Genomic DNA, 25,729 nt, shown 5'->3' with positions numbered 1-25,729 from the left:
CCGTTGTAATAACGGTTTTGAACTCTACCAATCGCAGCAGTGCTATCACAATGTATTAAAATAGGAGAGATTGATTTTTCAAAATAAGGTATTTGAAACAGTAAATCTCTTAACCAATTCGCTTCCTCACTAGCTGAAGCTAAAGCAATTAGTTCAGCCTCCATAGTAGAGTTAACAATTATAGTTTGCTTTTTTTATGATCTCCAACAAATACCACCACCACCTAAAGTAAAGACATAACCAGTGGTAGAGCATGAATCACCTGATAAAGTGTTTCAATCTGCATCACAAAAGCCAATTCATGAGTAATTAGGCAATATTAAGACACCAAAATAATGAGCAAATTTAATAAGAAAAATAATATTAAAATGTTCAATCACTAACATATTTTTTTTTAAGCAATTCCGCTAGGCAAGGTGTGCCTAGGGCTAGTTTTATTAATAAAGAGAAAAGGATCTCAAAGAGAAGAGTACAAGCAAGGGAGGTAGGCCTTACCTTACTAATCTTAATGAGGTAACGAACCTCTACTAATTAACAAGAATGAAGAAAATAAGAGCTAGAGAAAACTAAATATTTTATGATCATCATAGAGTTTATAATACACTCTGTGATGATACTACAAATGAGGATGCTTAAGTGATGCAAAAATATAAAATCTAAGAATAAAGCTAGGTTATCAACCTCAAACTTCATTTTATATATGTAAGAATTAAAAGAGATGGATTGCCCGTGTAAAGTAACCTGAAGTATTTCCCTCTTGTCTTCTTCATCAAATATGTCCAACAAAACTTGATAGTTCATCACTTCTTTTTGGATCGTGTTGTTGTTGAAACTGTCATATGATTTTGCTTTGCTAGTAGTGTTGGTAGGTGCCTAGGAATAAATTCCTCAATCATCTTACCATCCCAACTATGTTGCCTTTCATGTGTCTTCTTTTTTGTTTTTATTGCTTCCACTTCTTTGTTGCCTAAGCGAGAGATCTCCATCCTTAGCTACCTTATCAAATAGTATGCCTAACATATCATCATCATCTTCGTCAAACATTTCACTGCCCAAGTCACTATCATAAGTTGCAGTTGGACTACGTCTTGAAACTTCAGCTTTTGGCTGGTTTATTTCCAATACCTTGGTGTTAATGGTCAAGATCTTTTTGGAGTTATCAATTGTCTCTGCCATTGATGGATTTGCCTTACTTGAAGGCACAAATATGGGTGCTTGAGGACTTAACTTACTCCTTGTAGGTGCATGCTCCTCTTCCTCAACTAAATCTGCCCATATAGAATCACTCGTTTCCTTCACCAAACTCTTGTCATTCCTTTTGGAATGTGATTNTACTACAAATGAGGATGCTTAAGTGATGCAAAAATATAAAATCTAAGAATAAAGCTAGGTTATCAACCTCAAACTTCATTTTATATATGTAAGAATTAAAAGAGATGGATTGCTCGTGTAAAGTAACCTGAAGTATTTCCCTCTTGTCTTCTTCATCAAATATGTCCAAAAAACTTGATAGTTCATCACTTCTTTTTGGATCGTGTTGTTGTTGAAACTGTCATATGATTTTTCTTTGCTAATCGCATTGGTAGGTGCCTTGGAATAAATTCCTCAGTCACCTTACCATCCCAACTATGTTGCCTTTCATGTGTCTTCTTTTTGTTTTTGTTGTTTCCACTTCTTTGTTGCCTAGGCGAGAGATCTCCATCCTTGGCTACCTTATCAAATAGTATGTCTAACATATCATCCTCATCATCTTCGTCAAACATTTCACTGCCCAAGTCACTATCATAAGTTGCAGTTGGACTACATCTTGAAACTTCAGCTTCTGGCTCATGGCTTATTTCCAATACCTTGGTGTTAATGGTCGAGATCTTTTTGGAGTTATCAATTGTCTCTGCCATAAATGGATTTGCCTTACTTGAAGGCACAAATATGGGAGCTTGAGGACTTAACTTACTCCTTATAGGTGCATGCTCCTCTTCATCAACTAAATTTGCCCATCTAGAATCACTCGTTTCCTTCACCAAACTTTTGTCATTCCTTTTGGAATGTGATTTGATCATTGGGTTTTCTTTATTCAACATTGTGGCATGTGACTCTTTGATTATTTGAGTAGTTTTTGGATTAGAAACTTGAAGAATTGGAGTGGACAAAACATGGAGCTCTTGATCAGAATTGATCATTAGGGCATCAAAGATGTTAGAGCACACAATCTTCCTTGATACTTTATCTTCACAATTTATCATTTGCTCCTTGCGTGGTGGGTTAGTGCAATCTAGTTGTTGTAGTTTGGTGTTACCTGGAAAAAATGTTTTGCTTGGTAGTTCAGTCCAGTCTCCCTTATCATTGTCCTTCAAAGTGAAGTCATGATCGCATGTACCACCAGATTCGAAAATTTGATCCAAATTCTCTTCACAATGTTGCATCTTATTAGCATGGCCAAAATCTTGAATCATAGCCAAACTAGGATATTTCCCAGATAAAACACCAACAGTAGGTAGTTTAGGATTCAAAGCTAGATCAGACTCCAAATTAATCACGGGAAACATCGAATCACTAGTAACATCATCCTTTGCACTCAAAACCAAAGTATCATCTTGGACACAAGTATCAACTACTCGATCTCCATTATTTTTAATGGCTTCCACAATTGTTATTTCATTATTATTTGCTTTTGCAACTTGAGTATTATCATCAATACTTTGATCTATGTTTGCTAGTCCCCTCTTCTCATTTAAAATTTGTCTCAAATCACCTTGAAATTTCTCACCTTTGAATTGTTCATCTCCAACCAGTTCATTATCTTTGTGATAATTATCTTGATTCTTTTTCAAAATCAATCGACAAATGTTTTCATCATGACCTTGATGCTTACAATGGTTACAATATAAAGGTAAATTATCATAAACAAATTCCTGAAAAACCTGTTGAATCTTACCGGTCTGCTCGTCCAAATACTGGAGATGCATCCTCTTAGGCAGCTTGTCCATAAGATCGAGTATCACCTTCACCCTAGCAGTGCTAGGCCTTGTCTTATCTTGTGTTGCCTTGTCAATAGCTATTGGCCTTCCAATCGCTGATGCCATTGACAACAAGGATCTCTTGGCAAATAAATCTGGTGATAATAGAGGCAACGAAATTCACACCGCGGCCATTGAAGTTTCTTCTCTAGAATTGAAATCTATTGTCCAAGGAAATACCCTATAAAGACGTTGCTCTCCAAGGAAAGGTAAAAAGCTTACCGATTTTGATAGAGCAACAACATAATCTTCATATTGGAAAACATACAACTATATCTTCATAACATATATTAAAACATACAACTATATTTATGTTGATAACTTAATTCATAATTTAAATTTGGAAAAGGGTCAAAAATATCCTTAACTTTAGTTTATTAGTTGACTATATCCCTACTGGCTACTGTTAAAATAAAATTATTCATACCTCGTCGTTACTAATTTCATGATGTTGCAGGTTCAATTTCAAGTGGAAGAGAAATTATACTTGTTGATCAAGAAACCCATAATTCAGATTTTGAGTTATGGGGAAGTAATGTTGCAATCAATGGTGATCAACTGACAACTTCAAGGGAAAGTAAGTTTTAGGGGGCTAATCAAGAAAAGTGTAATTCAGATTCCGAGTTCTAGGGGAGTGTTGAAATAATGGTGATGCTATGGCGGCTGAGTTCTGGACATTGGGTTTAAAATGAGGAATGAGTCTTTTTTTTAAATTTGGGTTAATTTGAGTTAATTTAGGAATTTCTGTCAATTGAAGGATACATATGATGAAATTAATAACGACGAGGGTATGAATAACTTTGTTTTAATGGTTGGGTAGGTTTATAGTCAACTAATAAACTTAAGTTGAGGGTAGTTTTGACCTTTTTTCCTTTAAAAAGTAGAGATAATATTATCTAATAAGACATAGTTTAGGATATATATATGTGTATTTATTAAAACGTACAACTATATTTATGTTGATAACTACCTCATAATTTTAATTTTAAGTTTCTCTTTTTCTCTCAAAATTGTGTTGATTTTTCTAATAGTAACTTTTACACATCATATTATATTTTGCAAGAACAAAGAATAATGATAGGCTTGGCTTTGAAATACAAACTCTTTTTAGTCCCATGTGAATCTTTATTTTGTATGATGTAAAGTAACTATATAATAGTATATTATATCTTTTATCACAAAAAAAAAAAAAACAAAAAAAACTTGGAGTATAAAATCTATGAAACTTGTTGATAAACACAACTCTATGTATCTTCCATTTTTGGTGCAAACATCAAATGAGTATTATAATACTCACTCAGTTTCAATTTATTTATCATATTTTTTTTAATCTATTTTTAAAAAATGTCATTTTCTCCTTTCTTTTTTTTGGCAATTCTACAATTTTAATTTTCTACATGTCATACATTTAAGACATTAAAAAATAATTTGATACATTTGACTTGTCTTTAATTTAAGACCACAAGATTTTAAAAAAAAATTATTTTTTAATTCCATGTCAAACTAAAACAGCACAAACAAATTGAAACGGCGGGAATTGTAACTTTTTCTTGGTTCTTTTATCTTTGACCAAGACTTTAGGATAATATGGCAGCAGTGGAATTCAAATTCAATTTTATTAAATATCCACCATATTGCTATCATCAGCTCTCGTAGCTCAGTTGGTTAGAGCACCCGTTTAGTAAGCGGGAGGTCTTGAGTTCGACTCTCAATGAGAGCAAAAATAGTCTAATATTAAATGTTTTTTTTATTACTCCCTCCGACTCATTTTATGTAATATCATTTGACTTATCAATTTTAATATTAAATGTTTTTGTTATTATCCCCCCGACTCATTTTATGTGATATCATTTGACTTGATACAGTTAGGAGTGTTCATGGTGCAGTTTCGGTTATTGTTTAAAACCAAACCCATTTTATGTGACATCATTTGACTTATCAATTTTAATATTAAATGTTTTTGTTATTACCCCCTCCGACCCATTTTATGTGACATCATTTGACTTGACACAGTTAGGAGTGTTCAGGGTGCAGTTTCGATTATTGTTTAAAACCAAACCAATATAATCGATTTTTAAATTTTTAAAAACCAAACCAAACGAAAAAAAATAACCTTTTGTTTGGTTATTATTGATTTTTAAAAAAAAAATCAATTTGAAAGTAATAAATTTGATGAGGGCATACGCATTTCGATATACACAGACACCTAGTACATGAACGATCAACAAAAACATTTTCCTTCGCACCGAGCATATCCATAGTCACAAAAGACATTTTTGACCTTTTTCCGAACCTAAAGCATGGGTTTCAATCTTGAAATTTTTAGTTCAAATATCAGGCAAGTATAAACCGCGCATGTTGAATGAATTTACCTTAAGATAGTTGCAAAATTAACCATTCTTGAAAATGGTTCAACAACAAAGGGTCTGTTAATAGGCCACAAATCAAAATCCTGAGGAACTCTTCCCCTCTGGTGATTGATTCCTAGCACCCTTGTTGATCACGCCATTGCAGATAAATTAATCCAGCGCGATAATGTGTATAAGCTGCTGCCACTACAAGTACATGAAATAGGTTGTGGCTATGGCCAGCAATGTCAAATTTCCCCGGCATCCATCTTTCTGGAACTCTAAGGGCATAGATTAATGCTCCAACGCCGTATAAGGTACCCATCAGAACTTCATAACCAGTAGTATGAAGTGCCTCACGTTGGTTCCAATAGAGAATCAACTTGTGTAGAATAGGTGCCACACCTGACATGCCCATCCCGAAATATAAACCTGCTCGAAGGCTTCTAAATTTTGGCTTTTGAAACACAGGAAGGAGAGAAGCCAACATTGCGCCAACTCCCAGGACAGTGATAAATCCTAGGTAGAGGTGTAAGAAAAAGGGGTAGCACATGAAGGAATAATAGACAGGAGGGTAAAATGAAGTTGATATCAACGCAGCAATACCAGCGTAGTCGAACCTCAGCATTACATACGATAATCGCTCTGAATGGCAACAAAGTAAATGACATATGCTGCTTGCTAATAAGCAAAACATTGCCCCACAAAGGAAGGCATAGAATGGCCACCGCGTTATAGGCTTCACCATTAGTGGTGCTATCACGTTAGCCACATCCTTCACACTATGCTGCACAAATTCAAAAAAATAGAGATATATCAATCACCAATGATGGTCAGAGAGCAAATGATTTTCTGTACGTATTCTAGTATTCATCAATAGATTTACTAATGACTTCTGAAATTTCTTCATTTGTTGTGAACCAGCAGGTTTTTTAGGAAACAATCATTCAATCGGAATGACAGTGATAGAGAATACCTATTCAGGGTGAAAAAAACTTGAATCCGAGAAAATCTCCAGCAGATGAAAGTCAGAACAAATGGAAGACACATAAGGGTAACACTCCACTGGTCCATTCAGTGGATATAACTTCACAAGAATAGGAGAGAAAACTATACTGACCTAATAAAATTATATCTGCTCTGATGAGCTTTTGTTGTGCAAATAATAGGGTACCACTAATAAATATATTGGCATTGTAATATCCATGATTGAAATCTAAATTTTGTTTTGTTATTTTGAGAGGACAGTCATCACTATAGTGGTCATCAGGAGCGGAGCTAGAACCCATAAAGTTCAAATCCTGGCTCCACCTCGGTTGGTCATCATTTACAAATGCGCAGGCTTGGCTAGAGGAAATTTCCTAATGAAACTGATTAATATGTCACTTTTGAGGTCAGTTTCCTTATGTCATATTAATATCACACAATCATTAGATCTTCACATTTGCTCATATGCAGACACTTTAAGATCGGATGTCCATTAACAAGGGAGAAGGAATTTGTGTAAATCAACAAACTTCGGAAACAGAGGCAGATAGTGGAGACATGACACGAATTTGCTATGCCACTTCATGCAATGGAGATGTGCACACTCAATACAAAGAGACTAGACATAAAAGGTGCAATGAACTCAATGATATTTAAGTAATCCGATCAGGGAAATAAACTTGACACCAAGCCGTCTTCAAATATCTAGGTACAAAGCAAATAAGTAGATAATCCATTGGCATTCTAATTATAGAAAAACGACGTCTTTTCACTAACAACAGATTTCTTCTTCTCTAGGTATAGGCAAAACAAGTATAAATACTTCAAACTGAAGCATTAAGAGAAGATGAGACATGCACAACCCAATGAAAATAACAAAGCCTTATATGGCTTTTCATCGTTCAAAGAAAACAAAGGTAATTTAACAGGTTTGATACTGCAACACATGCTTACCAGGCATGAAGCAACACTTAAGTTCTTCCTTTCCCCAAAAGTGAAGTAAGATTTTCTCATTTTGATATATATATACAGAAGCTTAAAATATTAGAAAACGAAAAAAGTGAAATGAAACAAATCAGTGTAGCTCAAAAGTAGATAGAGTAGAATTCATTCGAGAGAGCTTTTAGCTGTGAAGAAAAAGGATGAGAAATCAGTAATCTATGATCTAGCGTACTCTGAAATAAGAAATTCTCAGTAAGCATAAATATATTGACCATTAATGACATAAATTGCAAATTGCAAGGCACCATCTGGGATCAAGAATATGAAACTAAACTAAAGAATAGAAAGTATAAATATAGCTGAACATTAATTAATGTTTAAGCTCAAAGGAAGAAGATCCCAGCCAGTAATTTTTCTAACAAGGACGAGGAAACCATACCAGAACACCAACATCTGTATGATTGCTGTGGGAAAATCGATCAGGTAGACAGTTCGACAGGAGTTGCAGTAAATGCTCTCGAAGTTTGTGCAAATCAGGCATATTTGGCAAAGAAGGAATACATGGTAAAAGTTCTGCTGGTAATTTGTGTATATCAATCTTCCTAAGCTTTTCAGGGAGATTTTGTAAAGCCTGAAGATCCACAATATCCGGGACCTTCATTGCAGTATAAATGGTCAGCACAAGGAAGAGAAAGAATCCTATCAAATGCCTGCAACACACAGAGAAATCAAGATTCAATAAGAAATTTTTCTTGGTTTTTCGTTTTTTCTCCTCAATTTAAATCAGATATTATGATAGAAGGATAAAATAGAAGACTAATCAAGCCCTAACAGTAGTAATGACTCAAGGAGTACAATTACATTGTCAAACCTCATAGCTCAACTTATATAAGCTACCGACATAAATTATACAAATTGTTCAAGGATGTGAGAGGCCCTCCAGAACTCTTTCTGTGATCACACTTCAGAGTGAACTTTGTTAGAAGATGTTTCTAACTATACTCTCCACTTAGTGAACCCTCTGCCGATCTTTTAAGAACCACTAAAAAGTATTGATCAATCTAGTAGATGACTTAAATAGGAATCTTATCCCTAGGATAATACAAGTCAATCATTAGTTATGCAAGAGGCATCAAAGAGATATTGTTATAACTATCGCTAGGCAAAGCCCTGTCCGAAAAGAAGAAGAAGAAGTCGACTGCCTTCCAAGCCATTATATCTTCTTTAGACAAACAGAAAATTCACAGCAAAATTGTTTCTGATTAATAATACAGTCATTTAAAGCAATTAACTTGAAAACTACATAAAAGTTTTACATTTTCATACCTAAATACAAAGATAAAACACAATGAATAATGCCTTATTATAGAAGCTATAGATTTGAAAACATCCAGAGAGCCATCTTGCCAATAACTATCCTAAGTACGACTACCCAAGAGGAGGTATGTATAATGAAGCTAATTTGGTCCTGCCTCATCTGACCCATTCTTTCTCAACGTACCCACAAACTTATAAAATTGGGATAAGCTCATTGGACAAATACATGGACAATGCTATTAATCTCAGTCAAATGATTGCTCGCAGGAGTAACCATTGCAGAATATTTTATTTTTAAAAAGTTCTGTATTGGAATCTCAAATTATCCTTGATTAACCACTCCATACAAAGTAGCAAATAAGGAATTGAGAGACCTGAGTGACATCATCTTAATACATGCAGCGTGGATTTTCCATTANAAAGTATTTGATCAATCTAGTAGATGACTTAAATAGGAATCTTATCCCTAGGATAATAGAAGTCAATCATTAGTTATCCAAGAGGCATCAAAGAGATGTTGTTATAACTATTGCTAGGCAAAGCCCTGTCCGAAAAGAAGAAGAAGTCGACTGCCTTCCAAACCATTATATCTTCTTCTTTAGACAAACAGAAAAAACACAGCAAAATTGTTTCTGATTAATAATACAGTCATTTTTTTAGAAAGGAATAACAATACAGTCATTTAAAGCAATTAACTTGAAAACTACATAAAAGTTTACATTCTCATACCTAAAAACAAAGATAAAACACAATGAATAATGCCTTGTTATAGAAGCTATAGTTTTGGAAACATCCAGGGAGCCATCTTGCCAATAACTATCCCAAGTACGACTACCCAAGAGGAGGTATGTATAATGAAGCTAATTTGGTCCTGCCTCTTCTGACCCATTCTTTCCCAACGTACCCACAAACTTATAAAATTGGGATAAGCTCATGGACAAATACATGGACAATGCTATTAATCTCAGTCAAATGATTGCTCGCAGGAGTAACCATTGCAGAATATTTTATTTTTAAAAAGTTCTGTATTGGAATCTCAAATTATCCTTGATTAACCACTCCATACAAAGTAGCAAATAAGGAATTGAGAGACCTGAGTGACATCATCTTAATACATGCAGCGTGGATTTTCCATTAAAAAAGTGAGCTTTAGAGCTTCCTGAGAAGCTTTGCCTACAAAGTTTCAGATTCAATGCCTATTGGTTTTTTAATAAAGAAATCTTAAAAATAACAGAGAAAGAATAATGAGAGAAAAAAATACTATAATGAGGTCAAAGAGAACTATTATTTTGCTTGCTTGAACTCAACATTTACAGAAACAAAAGCAGTAAAAAGATAATAATAAACTAGCCTAGAACATCTCTACGAAATATATCTTAACAAACAAATTAAAATAGGAAAAACTAACTAACCAACTATTAACTAGGATTTATTCAAAACCTAAAGCAGTAAAATAAAGTTACTGCAGTTCAAAAGCATAATTCTAACAATGCTTGTACCTATATTATGCACAATGAAACAACATTTCTTCTGCAAAATTACCAAGATTAAGTGTGACTGACATAAACGAAAAAGTTCCAAGTTTAAAGAACCGTCCAAGTTAATAATTGCAAGAACATCTTACAGAGAAAAGCATCATAGTGCATTTTGATGCATGTTTGTCTTAATCGAGCTAGAGTTGAGCTGGAATCAATCTGGAAGAACAATACTAAGTTGAATTTGAGCTAGAAGGCTAAATGCACAGCTGAGTTGAATTTGGATATAGCTAAGGAGTTTGTTAAGCATTGTGCATTCAGTTAGTTAGTGAAAAGTAATTTACATGTATGGATTAGTTAGAAAGTGAAGTGAATTAGGGAACTGCAATGTCTTCAGTATTACTTTGTGATCTCCCTCTTCTTCCTATTCAATTTTTTGAGTTAGTCTCTCCGATAGGTTCTCAGCTAACCTTCATATCTTTAGAATCTTTGAGTTCGTGGGAAATTGTGATTTGAATTCAATCACACTTCACATTCTTCTTTCTTCATAGAAATGTTTAAAATCAAGAAATCTCGATAATGTTCCTAACTTGTTTACCACAAGCTATATAATATGAGGCAAAGAGGTATTATTGAAAGTGAAGAGTGGAAATTCTTACGTCCAAATGTTGAGAGTCTCATTGTGAATAGTGAAAACACTGAGTAAAGCCTGCTTCACTGGCCATTCGCATCGGTAATGACCAAGAATGAATTCATTGTCTTTCAAATAGCCAGGCAAGGAATGATACTCCACCAGCTGGTACTTCACCTTCTTCCACAATCTCTTTCGCTTTTCTTCCTTTGAATTTGAAACACGCAATGGTTGAGTTTCAGATGAACCACTAGCATTCAAGGCCTCTTCAAGTTTTTCCACATCGCTCCCCATCTTCCGTTTAACCATTAACTGTCAAATATCAAAAAATACACAAGAAAACTGAACACATAGATGAAGCAACTCGAATATTATCAAACACAGATGCATAAAAAATAGAACTTTGAATTGAAAGCAAATACTCCGACAACATATTTGATATTCTCCAGGATCAAATATTCAAAATGCATCTTTCTTTAACCCAAATTATTGTATTTTCTGGCGGTTGTCCCTGCTTGTTGCTACTGTGGTCTTTTTCATCTGTTCAAAGCTAAGGGACTGTTGGAAAGTAGGTACGAAACTTATAATATCGTAGCCGCTCATGGTTATTTTGGCTGATTGATCTTCCAATATGTTAAGGTACATACACACTGCCCAGACCCCAGTTGTCCCACTTGTGAGATTACAATGGGTCTGTCATTGTTGTTGTATTCAAAATGGATCATTTATCATTATTAAAATTCAAGCATCAGATGTCTGATACAGGACACAACTAATTCAAATTCGTGCAGTGAAAAGCCCATTATGGGGTTTTAGCCCTCCATACTAAAGAGGGCTCTATTAGCTCAAACCCGAGACATGTGGTTAAAGGAAGAAAAATCTTTACCATTACACTATATCCTCCAATTTTTTTACGAAAGAGAATCCCAATTGTTGTATTTACATATAGTTTTTGGTATTAATTGAAAAGAATAAACTAATCAAGTCCATGGAGCCTTAGAGTTGATCAAAAGGTAGTTCAGTTAGTTGGCTCGACTATCTGAACTTTCACTTATTTCTGAGGGTTCAATTCCTCATCTTGTAATCCGTTCCACACTTCCCCTTCCCCTTCCCCTTCCCCCAACTTTTCAAAAACTAAAAAAAATTGATCAAAATTTTGACATTAAATAAACCAAAAAAAGGAAGAGTACCCAATAAAATTGAGACAAAAAGACAGAATTGTACGCAATTATGAATCGCAAATATAAAAGCAATACCCAGATACATGAATTGTAGAAATAATAAACAATCAAGAATGAAATTTACCTGGAAGAATGGGAAAAAGCCTTTGAAAAATGGCGATTCAGATAATTGGACTAATATATGTTCGTATAATTCTTGCGGAGAGAATTTCAGAGTTGGAATGAGAAGAGAGAAAGGGAAAAACAGAGCTTCATCAATGGAGGTACAACAATACCGGAGTTATAATAATAAAAATAAATAAACTTGGTTAAGGTCGAAAATGGAAAAATATAAAATATATGAATCTAAATATACATCGTAATTTAATTTTCTCCTTTCTTCTTTAATTTTTATATAACTGCACAAAAATATTATTATTAATAATAATAAAAAATACGTAATAATAATCTATCACACGTAAAAATAAGACGGAAGGTATTGAATAACAAATTACTAGTATAAAGTAACAATTATACTTATTTAATTTCAAATTTTACAAGTTTTAATTTATATATGGTAATGATCTCGAAAATAATTTTCTCTTTTTCGGAATAAATTAACTAAATTTAGTGGTAATGATCGAATTTGAGTGTATATTTTTCTTGTTAAATTTAAAGGTAAAATTTAAATACCTTTCCAAGAAGTTGGATCTAATAATATTTCCACACACTTGATATTTTTTAAACAAAGTAGTGGTATAATTGAGATTTCTCCATCGTTAATTTAAGGTTAGATTCGAACTTCTATAAATGAAAAGTTGGAAGTGACACCTCCAAAAATATACACTCCAATGCGTGTATCTTAATTTAATTGAATCTTAATACTATAAATATTAAACACCCAATAAAATTTTTGAGAACTCTTCTTTTAACAAAGGCAGGCAGCAGTCCTTGTTAGACCAGACTGCATATTCTATTGTGATTTTATGAGTAAAAAATCATGTCATTTTCATTTTGGAACAACATGTTTGATAAAGTCATATTGAAATGGTCTAAAAACTTTCTATGTTAAAAATCAGAGTCAAATATATTCTCAGCGTTATCAAATAAGTTCAATTATACGACTATTTTGTTCCGTCTTGTTACACTTAAATTATTGGAGTTTGAGTTCTTTACATATAAAGGCAAAAATATAAACAAGAAGAGAACTTAATTTGTTAAGTTCTTCATTGAAGTTGAACACAATCTAGAGTTAGATTGTATAAATGAAAGTATATGTGAAGGGAACAAAAAAATGTCTTTCGTTTGTAGTTTGGTCCAAAAATGTCCTTACCGTAAGACCGTTAATACTTTGGTTCAAAAATATTCTTGCAGTCAATACTTTGATTCAGAAATGCCCTATAGTTACTAAATCGGTCGAAAAATGTCCTTTTCTGAAGAAATTTTTTTTTTTTTTCCTTTTTAAACACATATTCTTCCTAATTAAAATATTATTAAAGACATGTTCTTGTTTTCTTTCTTTAAAATCACTTTAACAAATAAAAATGTAGGAAATATTGTTTTTCTTCTTAATCTCATTTTATCAATTAAAATAGAATAATTTCATGTACCCTTTCGACATATAACATATGTCATATATAAAATATCATAATATATCCATTATTAATTTGTATTTATATAACGATAAAAAATAATTATAAGAAAATAAGAAATATTATATTTTTTATTTTTTTCTGAATTGAAGTAAGATAAACATTTCCTAATTTAAAAAAATATTATTAGAAAAAAGAATATGTTAAAAAGAAAATAAATAATATATTTATTTAGAAAATGAGCATTTTTTACCCATTAAATGACAATAAGAGCATTTTTGGACCAAAATATTGACGGCAAAGCATTTTTGGACCAAANAAAAATGTAGGAAATATTGTTTTTCTTCTTAATCTCATTTTATCAATTAAAATAGAATAATTTCATGTACCCTTTTCGACATATACCATATGTCATATATAAAATATCATAATATATCCATCATTAATTTGTATTTATATAACAATAAAAAATAATTATAAGAAAATAAGAAATATTATATTTTTTATTTTTTCTGAATTGAAGTACGATAAACATTTCCTAATTTAAAAAAATATTATTAGAAAAAAGAATATGTTAAAAAGAAAATAAATAATATATTTATTTAGAAAATGAGCATTTTTACCCATTAAATGACAATAAGGGTATTTTTGGACCAAAGTATTGACGGCAAAGCATTTTTGGACCAAACTACAAACGAAGGACATTTTTGCTCCTTTCGATTGTTTAAGGGCATTTTTTATCCTTTTCACTATAAAAAAAACATGACTTGTGGAATAGTCTATTATAGATTCATTCCTTTGTATATCTTCAGACAGACCTTACTAAATAAATAAAACCTCCCATTTGCAAGAGAAAAAAAACTACAGTTACAATACAAACAAGGCTACAAAATCATCTGGTAATGAATGACATATATCGGATACAGATAAAGATAACTATCTTAACCGTCGGTCACATCTCTAAATCAATTGATAATATTTAGGCCTTCCGTGTTTGTATTGTTGGGAGGTAGAATGTACTCGATGAAACCATAAGGTGTGTATAAACTAGTTTACCGTCACAAAATATTATGTGTTCAGCAAAAACTTACATATATATATATATTGACATTTTTGCTTTGTTCCATAATTTTTCCTATATAAAATAGTGCATATTTTAGGTATATTTAGCTATCAAATGTGAAATTATTTTTAGTCGACTGGCCAAACTTGCCAAGTCTTGTATATGAGTACCAAATTTTATATAATGAACCCAACCCAAAGATTCATCTTTACTAAAGTCCAATCCAATATAATTGGGTAATGAATCAGAAAAACAACCAAGGCAATGGGCTTCAACGTCTTCCTTTATTTATGCATAATTTTCTCATATTTTATGGCGTTCTTTTGCATCAAATTCACGTTAAACTAATGTTATATAGACTCAATTATGATTATGATGCATGTAATTAAGTATCTAATTATATGTATGTGCATTTTTTGTGATTTTTTTTTTTTTGGAGAAACTATATAATTACATAAACGTTCATACTTTATATTAGTATCCAATTTGAATTCTTAAATAGTTACCTACTATTTTATTATTTAATAATTTTGTACTAGATTTGGAGTGAGAGATACTGAGATATTCATTCCTTCAAAATAGACTAAAATGTAGTCTCTATTTACCTATTCAGCTAATCATACTCCTAAATTACGCCTTTAACGCCAAATCAATATGTTCTCTCTCCTCCTCCCCTCCCACGTTCATCAGTTCAATCTTACTCCTGCTTCTCTCTTTCACGTTCTTTTTCAGTTACTTACCACCATTTAAATGAAATTGAGCACTATAATATGAATTTTGAGACTTGTAACTGATTTCATCCATTATTTAAGTTATATGTTTAATTTTTTTTTATAGTTTTCAATAGGTATTTGCTTCTGATTTTGATTTAAATTTCACTCAAGAACACTATGTTACAGGATCATCTTCTGCAGTTGTTGTTGCTAGTGTTCATGATATTGTTATTATACATTAAAAACATATACATACTTCCAGTGGCGTAGTCAGGAATTTAATGAAGGGTGTCCAAATTTTTAATAGTAATTTTTTTAAAAAAAAACGACGATTTAAATTATCAAAACAAATAATCAAGTTAAATATAGGAATATTTTTAATAGAATTACAAGTGTATAATTCAAAACTAACTGTATAATTCAAAACTAACATAAAGAAAATAAACTACTATTGAAAACATAATTTAAATATATTATTACAATTATACTCGACGAGGTTTCATATCCTGAAACGTTTTTATAATAGACTCATTAGAAATAGTACGAAATACTTTCTTTTCTACATAAGGCACTATACAACCGTCTAAAAACTCATCATCCTTTCGATTTTGCAAGTCATTTTTAGAGTATTTAAATCAATGCTTTGTTTTTTAGAAGAATGTGACAACATCTCTAATTGATCTACTGTTGTTTCTTTATTTGGTTGACTTAGAGAAGTCAAACTTTTTTTGGTACTCCATTATAATAATTTCTCATGTGTATTGAAACTGAAATATTAAGTTGGTTATTTTTTTTATAAAATAAGAGAACGAGAAGAAAAAACAGAGAGAGAATTATTGAGATTCTATTCTTAATAATATTGTGATATAATTTGGGTAAATGAGTTTCCTATTTATAGAGAAAGAAAACCTTATTCCATAAGGGAAAAGTATTAAAATTTAAGGAAATCTTATTCCATAAGGAAAATGTATTAAAATTTAAGGAAATAATTCAATTTTAATTGAAAAAAATCCACAAGAAAAAGTATTAAATTCAAGGAAATCTTATTCTACAAGGAAAATGTATTAAAATTTAAGGAAATAATTTAATTTTAATTGAAAAAAAATAGTTAGTAAAGGAGGGATTCAAACTTGAGTCTTGGAGACCTTCATGATACTATTAACCACCAAGCTATTGAACTTTTATGTTAAAATTACGCATGTTTATTTACTTAATTGAATTCAAGAAGTCAAAATAATTACAGAAAAAGAATACTACCCTGCGGGGAATCGAACCGGGACAAAAAGTAGGATTGCACAGGCTATTGCCAACTGCACTGCACATCACTTTGTTATTTTAGGGGGTCTAAATTCTATATATACCAATATAAAGTCAAAATTTTACGTGTATATATAGTATAATTGTTTGACGAAGGGTGTCCAATTGGACACCCTGGAGCCTACGTGGCTCCGCCCCTGCATAATTCATATATCTGATACATACTTCATGAATCTGTAATATATCCAATATGTATCCGTCATGTATTTATTAATATTTGTCAGTTTTGTACATGTATTTGATACACACTGGCCATGTATCTGATATTTGATACAATGACTAAGTTGTTCTAATACATTTAATTTAATATCAAATACAAATAACCATATATCAAGCTCATGCCATAGTTTAAAGGAATGAGATACAACACATGAATTTTGTGTATGTATGTATTTGTAGAATAATTTTTTGTTATAAAGTCTGATTCAAATACATTTTTTTAATATGGCATGAGCCATGTCAAAAAGTATAATTCATATGCATTTTTTATATATAAAATCTAGTCTAGTCTAGATATAATAATACTGAAATTTTGATCAGATAAATTATTCAAAAAAAATCATTATTTTTCAGTAAAATGTGTAACCCAAAAATATATAGTAGGTCATTAGACGCGTGATTTACTCATAAAATTTAGCATTTAAGTTAATTTTATTTTAAGTACACATAATTACATGTATATGCTTTGAATGTATATGAGATACATGTATCTGGATGAGCCAGATACATCTATCTGGGTAACTAAATATGGTGCGAACTGTAATTTTGAAAACACAAGAGAAGACACATAATTAGATCATAAACTAGTGAAATTTATATTGTTTACTCTTAATTTTTGGGATACATATTGCATATATGATACATTTAATTAATTAGTTACCTAAGATTATAAACTCGAATACGCAAATTCTAAGTTAGAGTAGATTATTGTTGTCTATATAACTCTATCAAAGTACATTAATAAAAAATTTCCAAGATTTTGTTTTAAGCACATAATGTGAAATATACACACCTTTTTTTCTTCTTCTTTTGATTTCTCATTTGATATTTAGCATTTACATTAACGTTTTGATTAAATTTAATTTAATACTGTGTAAAATCTATTTTAAAAAAAAACATTTCTTAACATGATACTTTTTATTCTCGATACTCAAGTTTGAGACGTTTAATTATGAAACTATTCGGTAAGACATACACATTAATCCATAATAGTGAGTAATACCCAATATAGTGATGTGAGTCCTTAACAATGAGTGGTGTCAAATTAATGGCATTATGCCTCCCCCTTTAACTATCACGAGGGGACAATTCTCTCAAAGGCCTTGGAACAAATAAAGTTGGCCAATGGCTCTTGAGAATTTGGATAGATGCTAGTTTGGTGGATGTGTTTGGCATAATCAATAAAGTCATTTTCTAAAAACTATTTCTAGGTTGTTTTTAGTTTTATGTTTGTATCAAAAAAAATTATGATTTATCTCACTTATGAATTGAAGTTATTTAGGAAATTTTAATAGCTTAGTTGATTGGTTATCTGAACTTTTATCTAGTTGGTGAGAGTTCAATTTCTTATCTTATACTACCTTCTCCCATTTCCCCTTCCCCTACCTCTATTTTTTAAAAGAAAAAATTGAAGTTATTTTTCTAATAAGTATTTTAAATTTTAATTTTATATTATTCGCTAGCCATATAACAAGTGACGTACCATCTTATTAATTTTCGGTATTCTAATTTTTCATCAGAATACTATATTTTTAAAATTTTTAATATATTATTTCCTATGTTTTAATTTGTTTGGCTTGAGATTTGGAGTAGGAGAGTCAAACTAACTAATGTTTGATGTGAATTCGTTTGTAGAATATTTATAAAAAAAAATTATAAGTCGCAATAGTTACAATTTAAAATATTTAAAAAATATTAAAAATATTGTAATAATAAGATATCTTTAAACTATTTAAATAATAATTAAAACAAATAAATTGAAACGAGGACATACGATTACTCTTCCTATCTTATTGGCAAGTGGTTGATGTCTTTCAATTGTCTAATAATTGACATGACCCTAGAAAATCCAAGCACCCCAAAGTTTAAACATTTTATCATTCAAATAAATTGGTAAAAATCAGTGATAGAGATGCATATATTGACCCTCCAATAATTTGGAGAAAGAATACTATTCTACCCCACATTGGACTTGTCAACAGTATAAAAGATATTTGGTCTAAAAAATAGTCAATTTATAAAACTAAAATAGAATTAATTAATTTTTAAAAAAAATAATTATTTTTAAAAAATAATATTGATTATATTGAATTAAAAAAGTTCTTACCTATAGTTTTTTATAGGACAAGTAAAAGGGAATATGACAACTAATATAAAAGCGGAGAGCATTAAAAAACAAATTTAAATGTTCCACTTTAATTAATAAAACAAAGAAAAGTTGAATCCTTGAATTTTTTACCTTAAATATATACCTTCAAGCAGTGGGGACTTAAAATAGTAACATACTTTAATTATTAATTAATAGATATAATTCAAAATTTATAAGGACATAAAGATTGAACTCAAATATATGATTGAAGCTGAATATATAAGAAAATTCACGCACCTTCTTGTAATTTTGATTTACTTGCTTAATCGTTTGGTTTACTTGGCATTTTCCTAGCGGATGACTTATTCTGATTCTTTTGAATCGCTTGAGTCATCAATGTGTTAGAATTTAATGGATTGTTAAAACATAAACAATCTAAATATTCATAAATCCTATCAGTTATCCAGGATCGTCAGGGGCGGCTCAACGTAATCGGAGGCCTAAAGCGAAATCTTAATTAGAGGCCTAAAATCTAAATAAACTTCACATGCATTTATTTAAAATTTATTTTTCTTACATTTTTAAATGCAAAGTATTACCTAATATTTTTTTATATATAAATGATTTATTCGATTTCTTTTTCAATTATTAGTTTTAAATAAGATTTTATTAATTCAACGTTGAAAAATATTATTTTACTCGGGCAATCATTATATGAATTGTTAACATAGTTCTACAAGTAATAAGTTGACAAATTTCAAATAAATATAAGAGTTAGAACCATAGCTTTGATGAAGTTGATAATTTGGTTACCCCACATTTTACTATGGTTGTTGTAATGCTTGAAAATCTAAGAAGAAATGGAAAAANCGTGGGCCATAAAACTAACATTTTCCCACTTGGCACACGTAACATCATTTACTTAATGGCTTAATAAACATTTTAATTACAATGTGCACATATACTAAATCCAACATTATTTGTTGTTTGAGCAAACCAACTAATAGGAGTCATAGCGGTCATACATCACTTCTTGATATAATTCCTTCCATGTACTACAATATTAGTGTACTGCCCAACACAACCTTTAAATACATAATGGTCCAACAATAATGCTTAGAATATCTTTATCTAAAACAAAACATGTCATCATCATTCTCAATATAACGTATACAAGAGAAAACAGGTAATAATAGAAACATATATATAGTTGAGCTCAAAGTGTCAATTGCATAAACATAATAAAATCTTTACAGAAAGTCATTCATTGCTATCAATAAGACCCATTCTTTCAACATGTTCAACAAATGTTTTGGACGGTAATCCTTTCGTCAAAGGATCAACAATCATAAGTTTAGTGCTAATATGTTCAATTGTCACTTTATGTTTCTGGACTTCTTCCTTAACTGAAAAGTATTTCAATTCCATATGCTTAGCACCCTTCGAATACTTATCATTTTTTGGAGAAGAAGATTGTTGCAGTATTATCACAATAAATTTTCAGCGACTTGGAAATACCGTCGATTAGTTCAAGTCCTGAAATAAAGTTTCGCAGCCAATTAGCCTGAACTGTGGCCTCAAAGCATGCCACAAACTCAGCTTCAATAGTGGATGCAGCTATAACAAACTGCTTCGCACTCTTCCATGATATTGCTCCTCCAGCTAACAGGAACAAATATCCAAATGTGGATTTTCTTGTATCCATACAACCAGCATAATCTGAATCTGAATATCCAATCACATCAAGATGATCAGATCTTCTATAAGTGAGCATATGATCTTTAGTTCCTTGTAAGTATCGCAACACTTTCTTCGCAATTTTCCAATGATCCATTCCTAGATTACTTTGATAACAGCCCAACATTCCAACAAGGAAACTGATGTCTGGTCCAGTACATGTTTGGGCATACATTAGACTCCCAACTATTGATGCATAAGGAATATCATTCATTTGCTTACGTTTCGATTCATTCTTTGGACATTGATTGAGATTAAATTTATCTCCTTTCTGAATTGGAACAGGACTTGATGAGCATTTTTTCATTCTAAATCTCTCAAACACTTTATTAATATAGGCTTTCTAAGACAAACCTAATAATCCTTGTGATCTATTTCAAAATATTTCTATCCCAATTACATAGGATGCCTCTCCCATATCTTTCATTTCAAAATTGTTAGAGAAATATCTCTTGGTATCATGCAACAAACCAAGATCATTAGTAGCAAACAAGATGTCATCAACGTACATGACTAACATAATAAACTTACTCCCACTAACCTTCAGATATATATATCGATCAACAGTGTTTTCCTTAAATCCAAAAGTTACAATAGTTTCATTAAACTTAAGATACCATTGTCGAGAAGCTTGCTTAAGTCTGTATATTGACTTCTTAAGTTTACACACCATGTGTTCTTTTCCTTTACTAGAAAACCCCTCAGGTTGATTCATATAAACTTCTTCCTCCAAATTTCCATTTAGAAAGGTTGTTTTCACATCCATTTGATGTAGCTCTAAGTCATAATGAGCTACTAAAGCCATTATAATTCTGAGTGAATCTTTTCTAGAGACGGATGAAAATGTTTCTTTATAGTCGATGCCATCTTTTTGAGTGAAACCTTTTGCAACATGTTTGGCCTTGTGACGTTCGATGTTGCCAGTTGAGTCACATTTGGTCTTAAAGATCCATTTACTCCCAACTCTTTTGACCTTCTGGTAATTCAACAAGGTCTCATACTTCATTTTGTTCCATAGATTTCAACTCATCTTTCATAGCATTTATCCATCTATCAAAATTATTACTTTCAATAGCTTGTGAAAATGAAACTGGATCATTATCAATTCCCAAGTCAATTTCTGACTCGCGTAAATATACCAAATAGTCATCAGAAATAGAAGATCTCTTTTTTCTTTGAGATTTTCTTAATGCTACTTCTTGTGGTACATCTACTGCAGGTTCATTAATTTTCGCTTCATTGAGATTAACAGGAGCATCGATTTGTTGTTCTTGTTGATTGTAAGGTTATACAATAACTTTAGGAACAACATCTTTAAAAGAAGTTAAAGTTAGAGAAACTCTCACCCTAACTTCTTTAATTTCCAATTTATGTGGTTTTTCACTCCCACTAACTTTACCATTCTCAATGAACCTAGCATTTTCAGTTTCAAATATTCTAGTACTATGATTAGGACAGTAAAACCTATACCCTTTTGATTTTTCTGGATAACCAATGAAGAAACCACTGATTGTTCTTGAATCCAGTTTCTTTTCTTATGGGCTATAAACTCTAAATTCTGTGGGGAAACCCCAAACATGCAGGTACCTCAAACTAGGTTTCCTACCCGTCCACAGTTCAAAAGGAGTCTTTGGAACTGCTTTACTAGGAACCCTATTAAGTAAGTAAACGACAGTCCTTAAAGCATACATCCACAATGAAAGAGGATAAAATGAATTACTTAACATACTCCTAACCATGTCCATTAATGTACGATTGCACCTTTCTGCTACACCATTTTGTTGTGGTGTTCCAGGCATTGTGTATTGAGCACATATGCCATGCTTTTCGAGGAATTTAGCAAATGGACCTGGGTGTTGTCCATTTTCATCATATCTTCCATAATATTCACCACCTCTATCTGACCTAATTATTTTCACCTTTCTATCTAGTTATCTTTTAACCTCAGTAATAAATACCTCTAAGGCATTTATCGCTTGAGATTTTTCATACAACAAATAGACATATCCATAACGTGAAAAATCATCAATAAAAGTGATAAAATATTTTTCTTTACTGAAAGTTGCAATATCAAAAGGACCACATATATCAGTGTGCATAATTTTAAGAAGTCTTGTTTGTTTTCCTTTAATACAATTCACACAAATGTTAAGGTCTGTAAAATCCAAATTTGAAAGAATTTCATTCTTAACTAATCTTTCCAATCTTTCTTTGGATATGTAACCTAAACGTTTATACCACAAGAAAGCAGATTGTTCATTCACCAAACTTTGTTTGGTTCCAATATTATGATGCAGAGTTAAAAGTGTTTCGGCAAATAGATTATCAAGATTCAGTTTGTCTAAGTTATCAAAAAGAGTACCAGTACTAATGAGATAATTATGTTTAAACAAACTAAAACATCCATTATCGAAATTAAAATGATATCTAATCTTATCTAACTTAGACAAAGAAACTAAATTTCTCGAAAGAGAAGGTACGTAACAAGTTTCAAGTAAATCGAAGTGACGCCCAGTATTAAGGATCAAACGGTAAGTCCTTATAGCTTTGACTGGAGCCTTCACTCTATTTCCCATACACACATATCTTTCATTCTGATTTATGGTTTGTGTTGTAAGGAATCCCTGCATCATATTAGAAACATGAACAGTACAACCAGAGTCAATCCACCAAGCAGGGCCGTCTTAACCCCTAGGCCACTAAAGCCATCGCTTGGGGCCCCATATATTTTGGGGCCCCCATTTTTAAAAAATAATTACTTATATATGTTATTTTAGAAAAAAATTATATGTACTATGAGTGTTATGATTTTTACTAAGAAAATTGCATATGAGATAAAAATAAACCTGAATTTCGTAAGAAACACTTTGATGAAAATATGGATAGCGAAATCACAAAGTCCCTTGAAGAATCTTTTAGAGTTAACTGCTTTATATATGTAGAGTAGATCAAACTATTTTTTCACTTCAAAATATATTTGAACCAATTGAAGCATATGGAAATATTTTTGATTTCTTATTTAGTGGTAAAATATTGAGATCACTAGATGATGAGAATTTTAAAAAAAATATTGTCTTAACCTTGAACTTTCTTTAACACGTAATAGTTATTCTATTGATGGTTTAGATTTATTTTTTAAATTAAAAGTGTTAAGGAAAATAATATAAGTAGAAGATAATGATCTAATGAAAATACCCTATCAAACAAAAAGACTTGATTCTTTTCCAAATACACATATTGCTTATAGAATAATGTTAACAGTTCCTGTAACTGTTGCCTCAGCCGAAAGAAGTTTTTTCGAAATTAAAATTGATTAAATCTTCTTTAAGATCAACAATTGAATGAATTAGCTATATTATCATTTGAAAAGGAATTATTAAAACAAATTGATTATAAAACAGTACCTAATGACTTTGCATCCAAAATAGCTAGAAAAGTAGATTTTAAATAAAAGTATATATAATGAAAAAAATTAAATATTAGGGCCCTTCTCTTAAGTTTGGCTTTAGGCTCCCAATGATGTTGAGTCGGCCCTGCCACCAAGTATTATAAGGAACTTCAGTTAGATTTGATTCGAGACATGTAAACGCACTAAGCTTACCTTTCTTTTCGAGCCATGCCTTAAATTTCAGGCAATCTTTCTAAAAGTGTTCAGATTTTCCACAGAAACGACACTTATCATTCTTGTGTTCCTTCTTACGTACTTGAGAAACAGGACTCATTAACATTATGGTGCCTCTGTTTTTCCTTAGCATGTTTCTTTCATTTCTTTCTAACTCCTTGATGACTTACAAAGTTGATGGAGTGGGTTCCTTGATTCTTGAGCCTTACTTCCTCCTGAACCAACATTCCATGCAATTCATGCACGTTCCATTTGTCTTTCATGGTATTGTAGTTCATTTGGAAAGGGCCGTACTCAAACGGTAATGAGTTGATGATGAATTGTATAAGGAAATTTTGTTCCACTTCCATTCCCAAAGACTTAAGTCTTGCTGCTACGTTTGTCATTTCAATGGCATGCTCGTGCATGGTATGTGAACCATCAAACTTCATGGTGGTCAAAGTACCCATTAATATCCTAGCAAGAGACTTATCAGCAGTTTGAGAGGATTCTTTCACAAGTTTCAGAAAATCTTTTGCATTTTCAGTTTTGGGAAGAGTAGTCTTAATGTTGCTCGCAATATTCATTCGCATAAACATTATGCCTAATTTGTTAGATCGATCCTAGTGCTTATAATGGACCTTTCTTCAGTACTGTTGGTTTCAGTAATAGCAGTTGGCTTCTCAGTGTAAAGTGCAACATCAAGATCTAAAACTCCGAGATGGAATTTGATATGTTCGCACCAGTCCGAGAAGTTAAGACCGTTAAAGGTCGTAACAGAGGCAGAGTGTGAATGAAGAGCAAATGCTGCAAATATAATATGCTCATTTGTTAATACTTTTGAGTTATGAATTTAAGCATACTATCAAATTCAAAAAAATGGTTAATAAATTCATAAATGTATATTGATGTCCTCCTTTGGAAAAAACATCAAAATACAACTTTAGACATAATGTTGCTTAAATGTGAATTTAACATAATTCAATAATTTTTTAATGTGTCAATCAATAATATTTATTATCTTTGGATAAATAAATAAAACTAACAACACATCTAAATTATCTCCTTAATGTTCAATGGTTATAAAATTAAAATAATCAACATTTGGGTGATCCGTAAATATCTTATAACCAAAAACTTCAATATATCCATAAGTGTTATATCGGTTACAAGAATCAAAATAATGGATAATTGAATATACATTCAATCATTATTATTTTGAATTAATTCTTCAAAGATTAGACCACTTTGATGATTAATTAATCTCATATATAATTCCAAATTGTTCAAGCGGCGTTATTTTTTCACATAATAGAAACATTAAAACTTTTTCATGCTTTCCGTGACAAGAACTTAATTTTCTCATATTGACTAAAATTCATAATAGAATTGCTATTGAATAAGTGTTACATGACACACAAATCAGAGTTAATAATTACTAAGTTGACCCATATAAAAAATCTTTAAGGCAATTTTCTTTTCTTTATTTCATCACCTTAAATTCCTCCATCATCAACATAT

General features: G+C 31.3%; 2 protein-coding genes and 1 non-coding gene across 3 annotated transcripts in view; 1 reads left to right on the top strand and 2 right to left on the bottom strand.

The window, feature by feature from the left end:
- The window catches only part of LOC125859849 (uncharacterized), a 662,179-nt gene that overhangs the window by 259,187 nt on the left and 377,263 nt on the right, over positions 1-25,729 (bottom strand). The gene's annotated exons all lie outside the window — the stretch shown is intronic.
- Positions 4,664-4,737, top strand: TRNAT-AGU (transfer RNA threonine (anticodon AGU)). Its single transcript has one exon. It is a non-coding gene; the product is annotated as a tRNA-Thr (tRNA).
- LOC125859847 (heptahelical transmembrane protein 4-like) lies at positions 5,376-12,177 on the bottom strand. Its single transcript, XM_049539689.1, has 4 exons — positions 12,023-12,177; positions 10,746-11,029; positions 7,734-8,004; positions 5,376-6,152 (listed from the first exon to the last, which is right to left on the bottom strand). The coding sequence occupies exons 2-4, from the start codon at positions 11,024-11,026 to the stop codon at positions 5,502-5,504; spliced, it is 1,203 nt and encodes a 400-aa protein (XP_049395646.1). The 5' UTR covers positions 11,027-11,029; positions 12,023-12,177; the 3' UTR covers positions 5,376-5,501.

Source organism: Solanum stenotomum, chromosome 3 (assembly GCF_019186545.1).
Source record: "Solanum stenotomum isolate F172 chromosome 3, ASM1918654v1, whole genome shotgun sequence".
Taxonomy (NCBI): Eukaryota; Viridiplantae; Streptophyta; class Magnoliopsida; order Solanales; family Solanaceae; genus Solanum; species Solanum stenotomum.
This window is presented reverse-complemented; position numbering and strand designations above follow the sequence as displayed.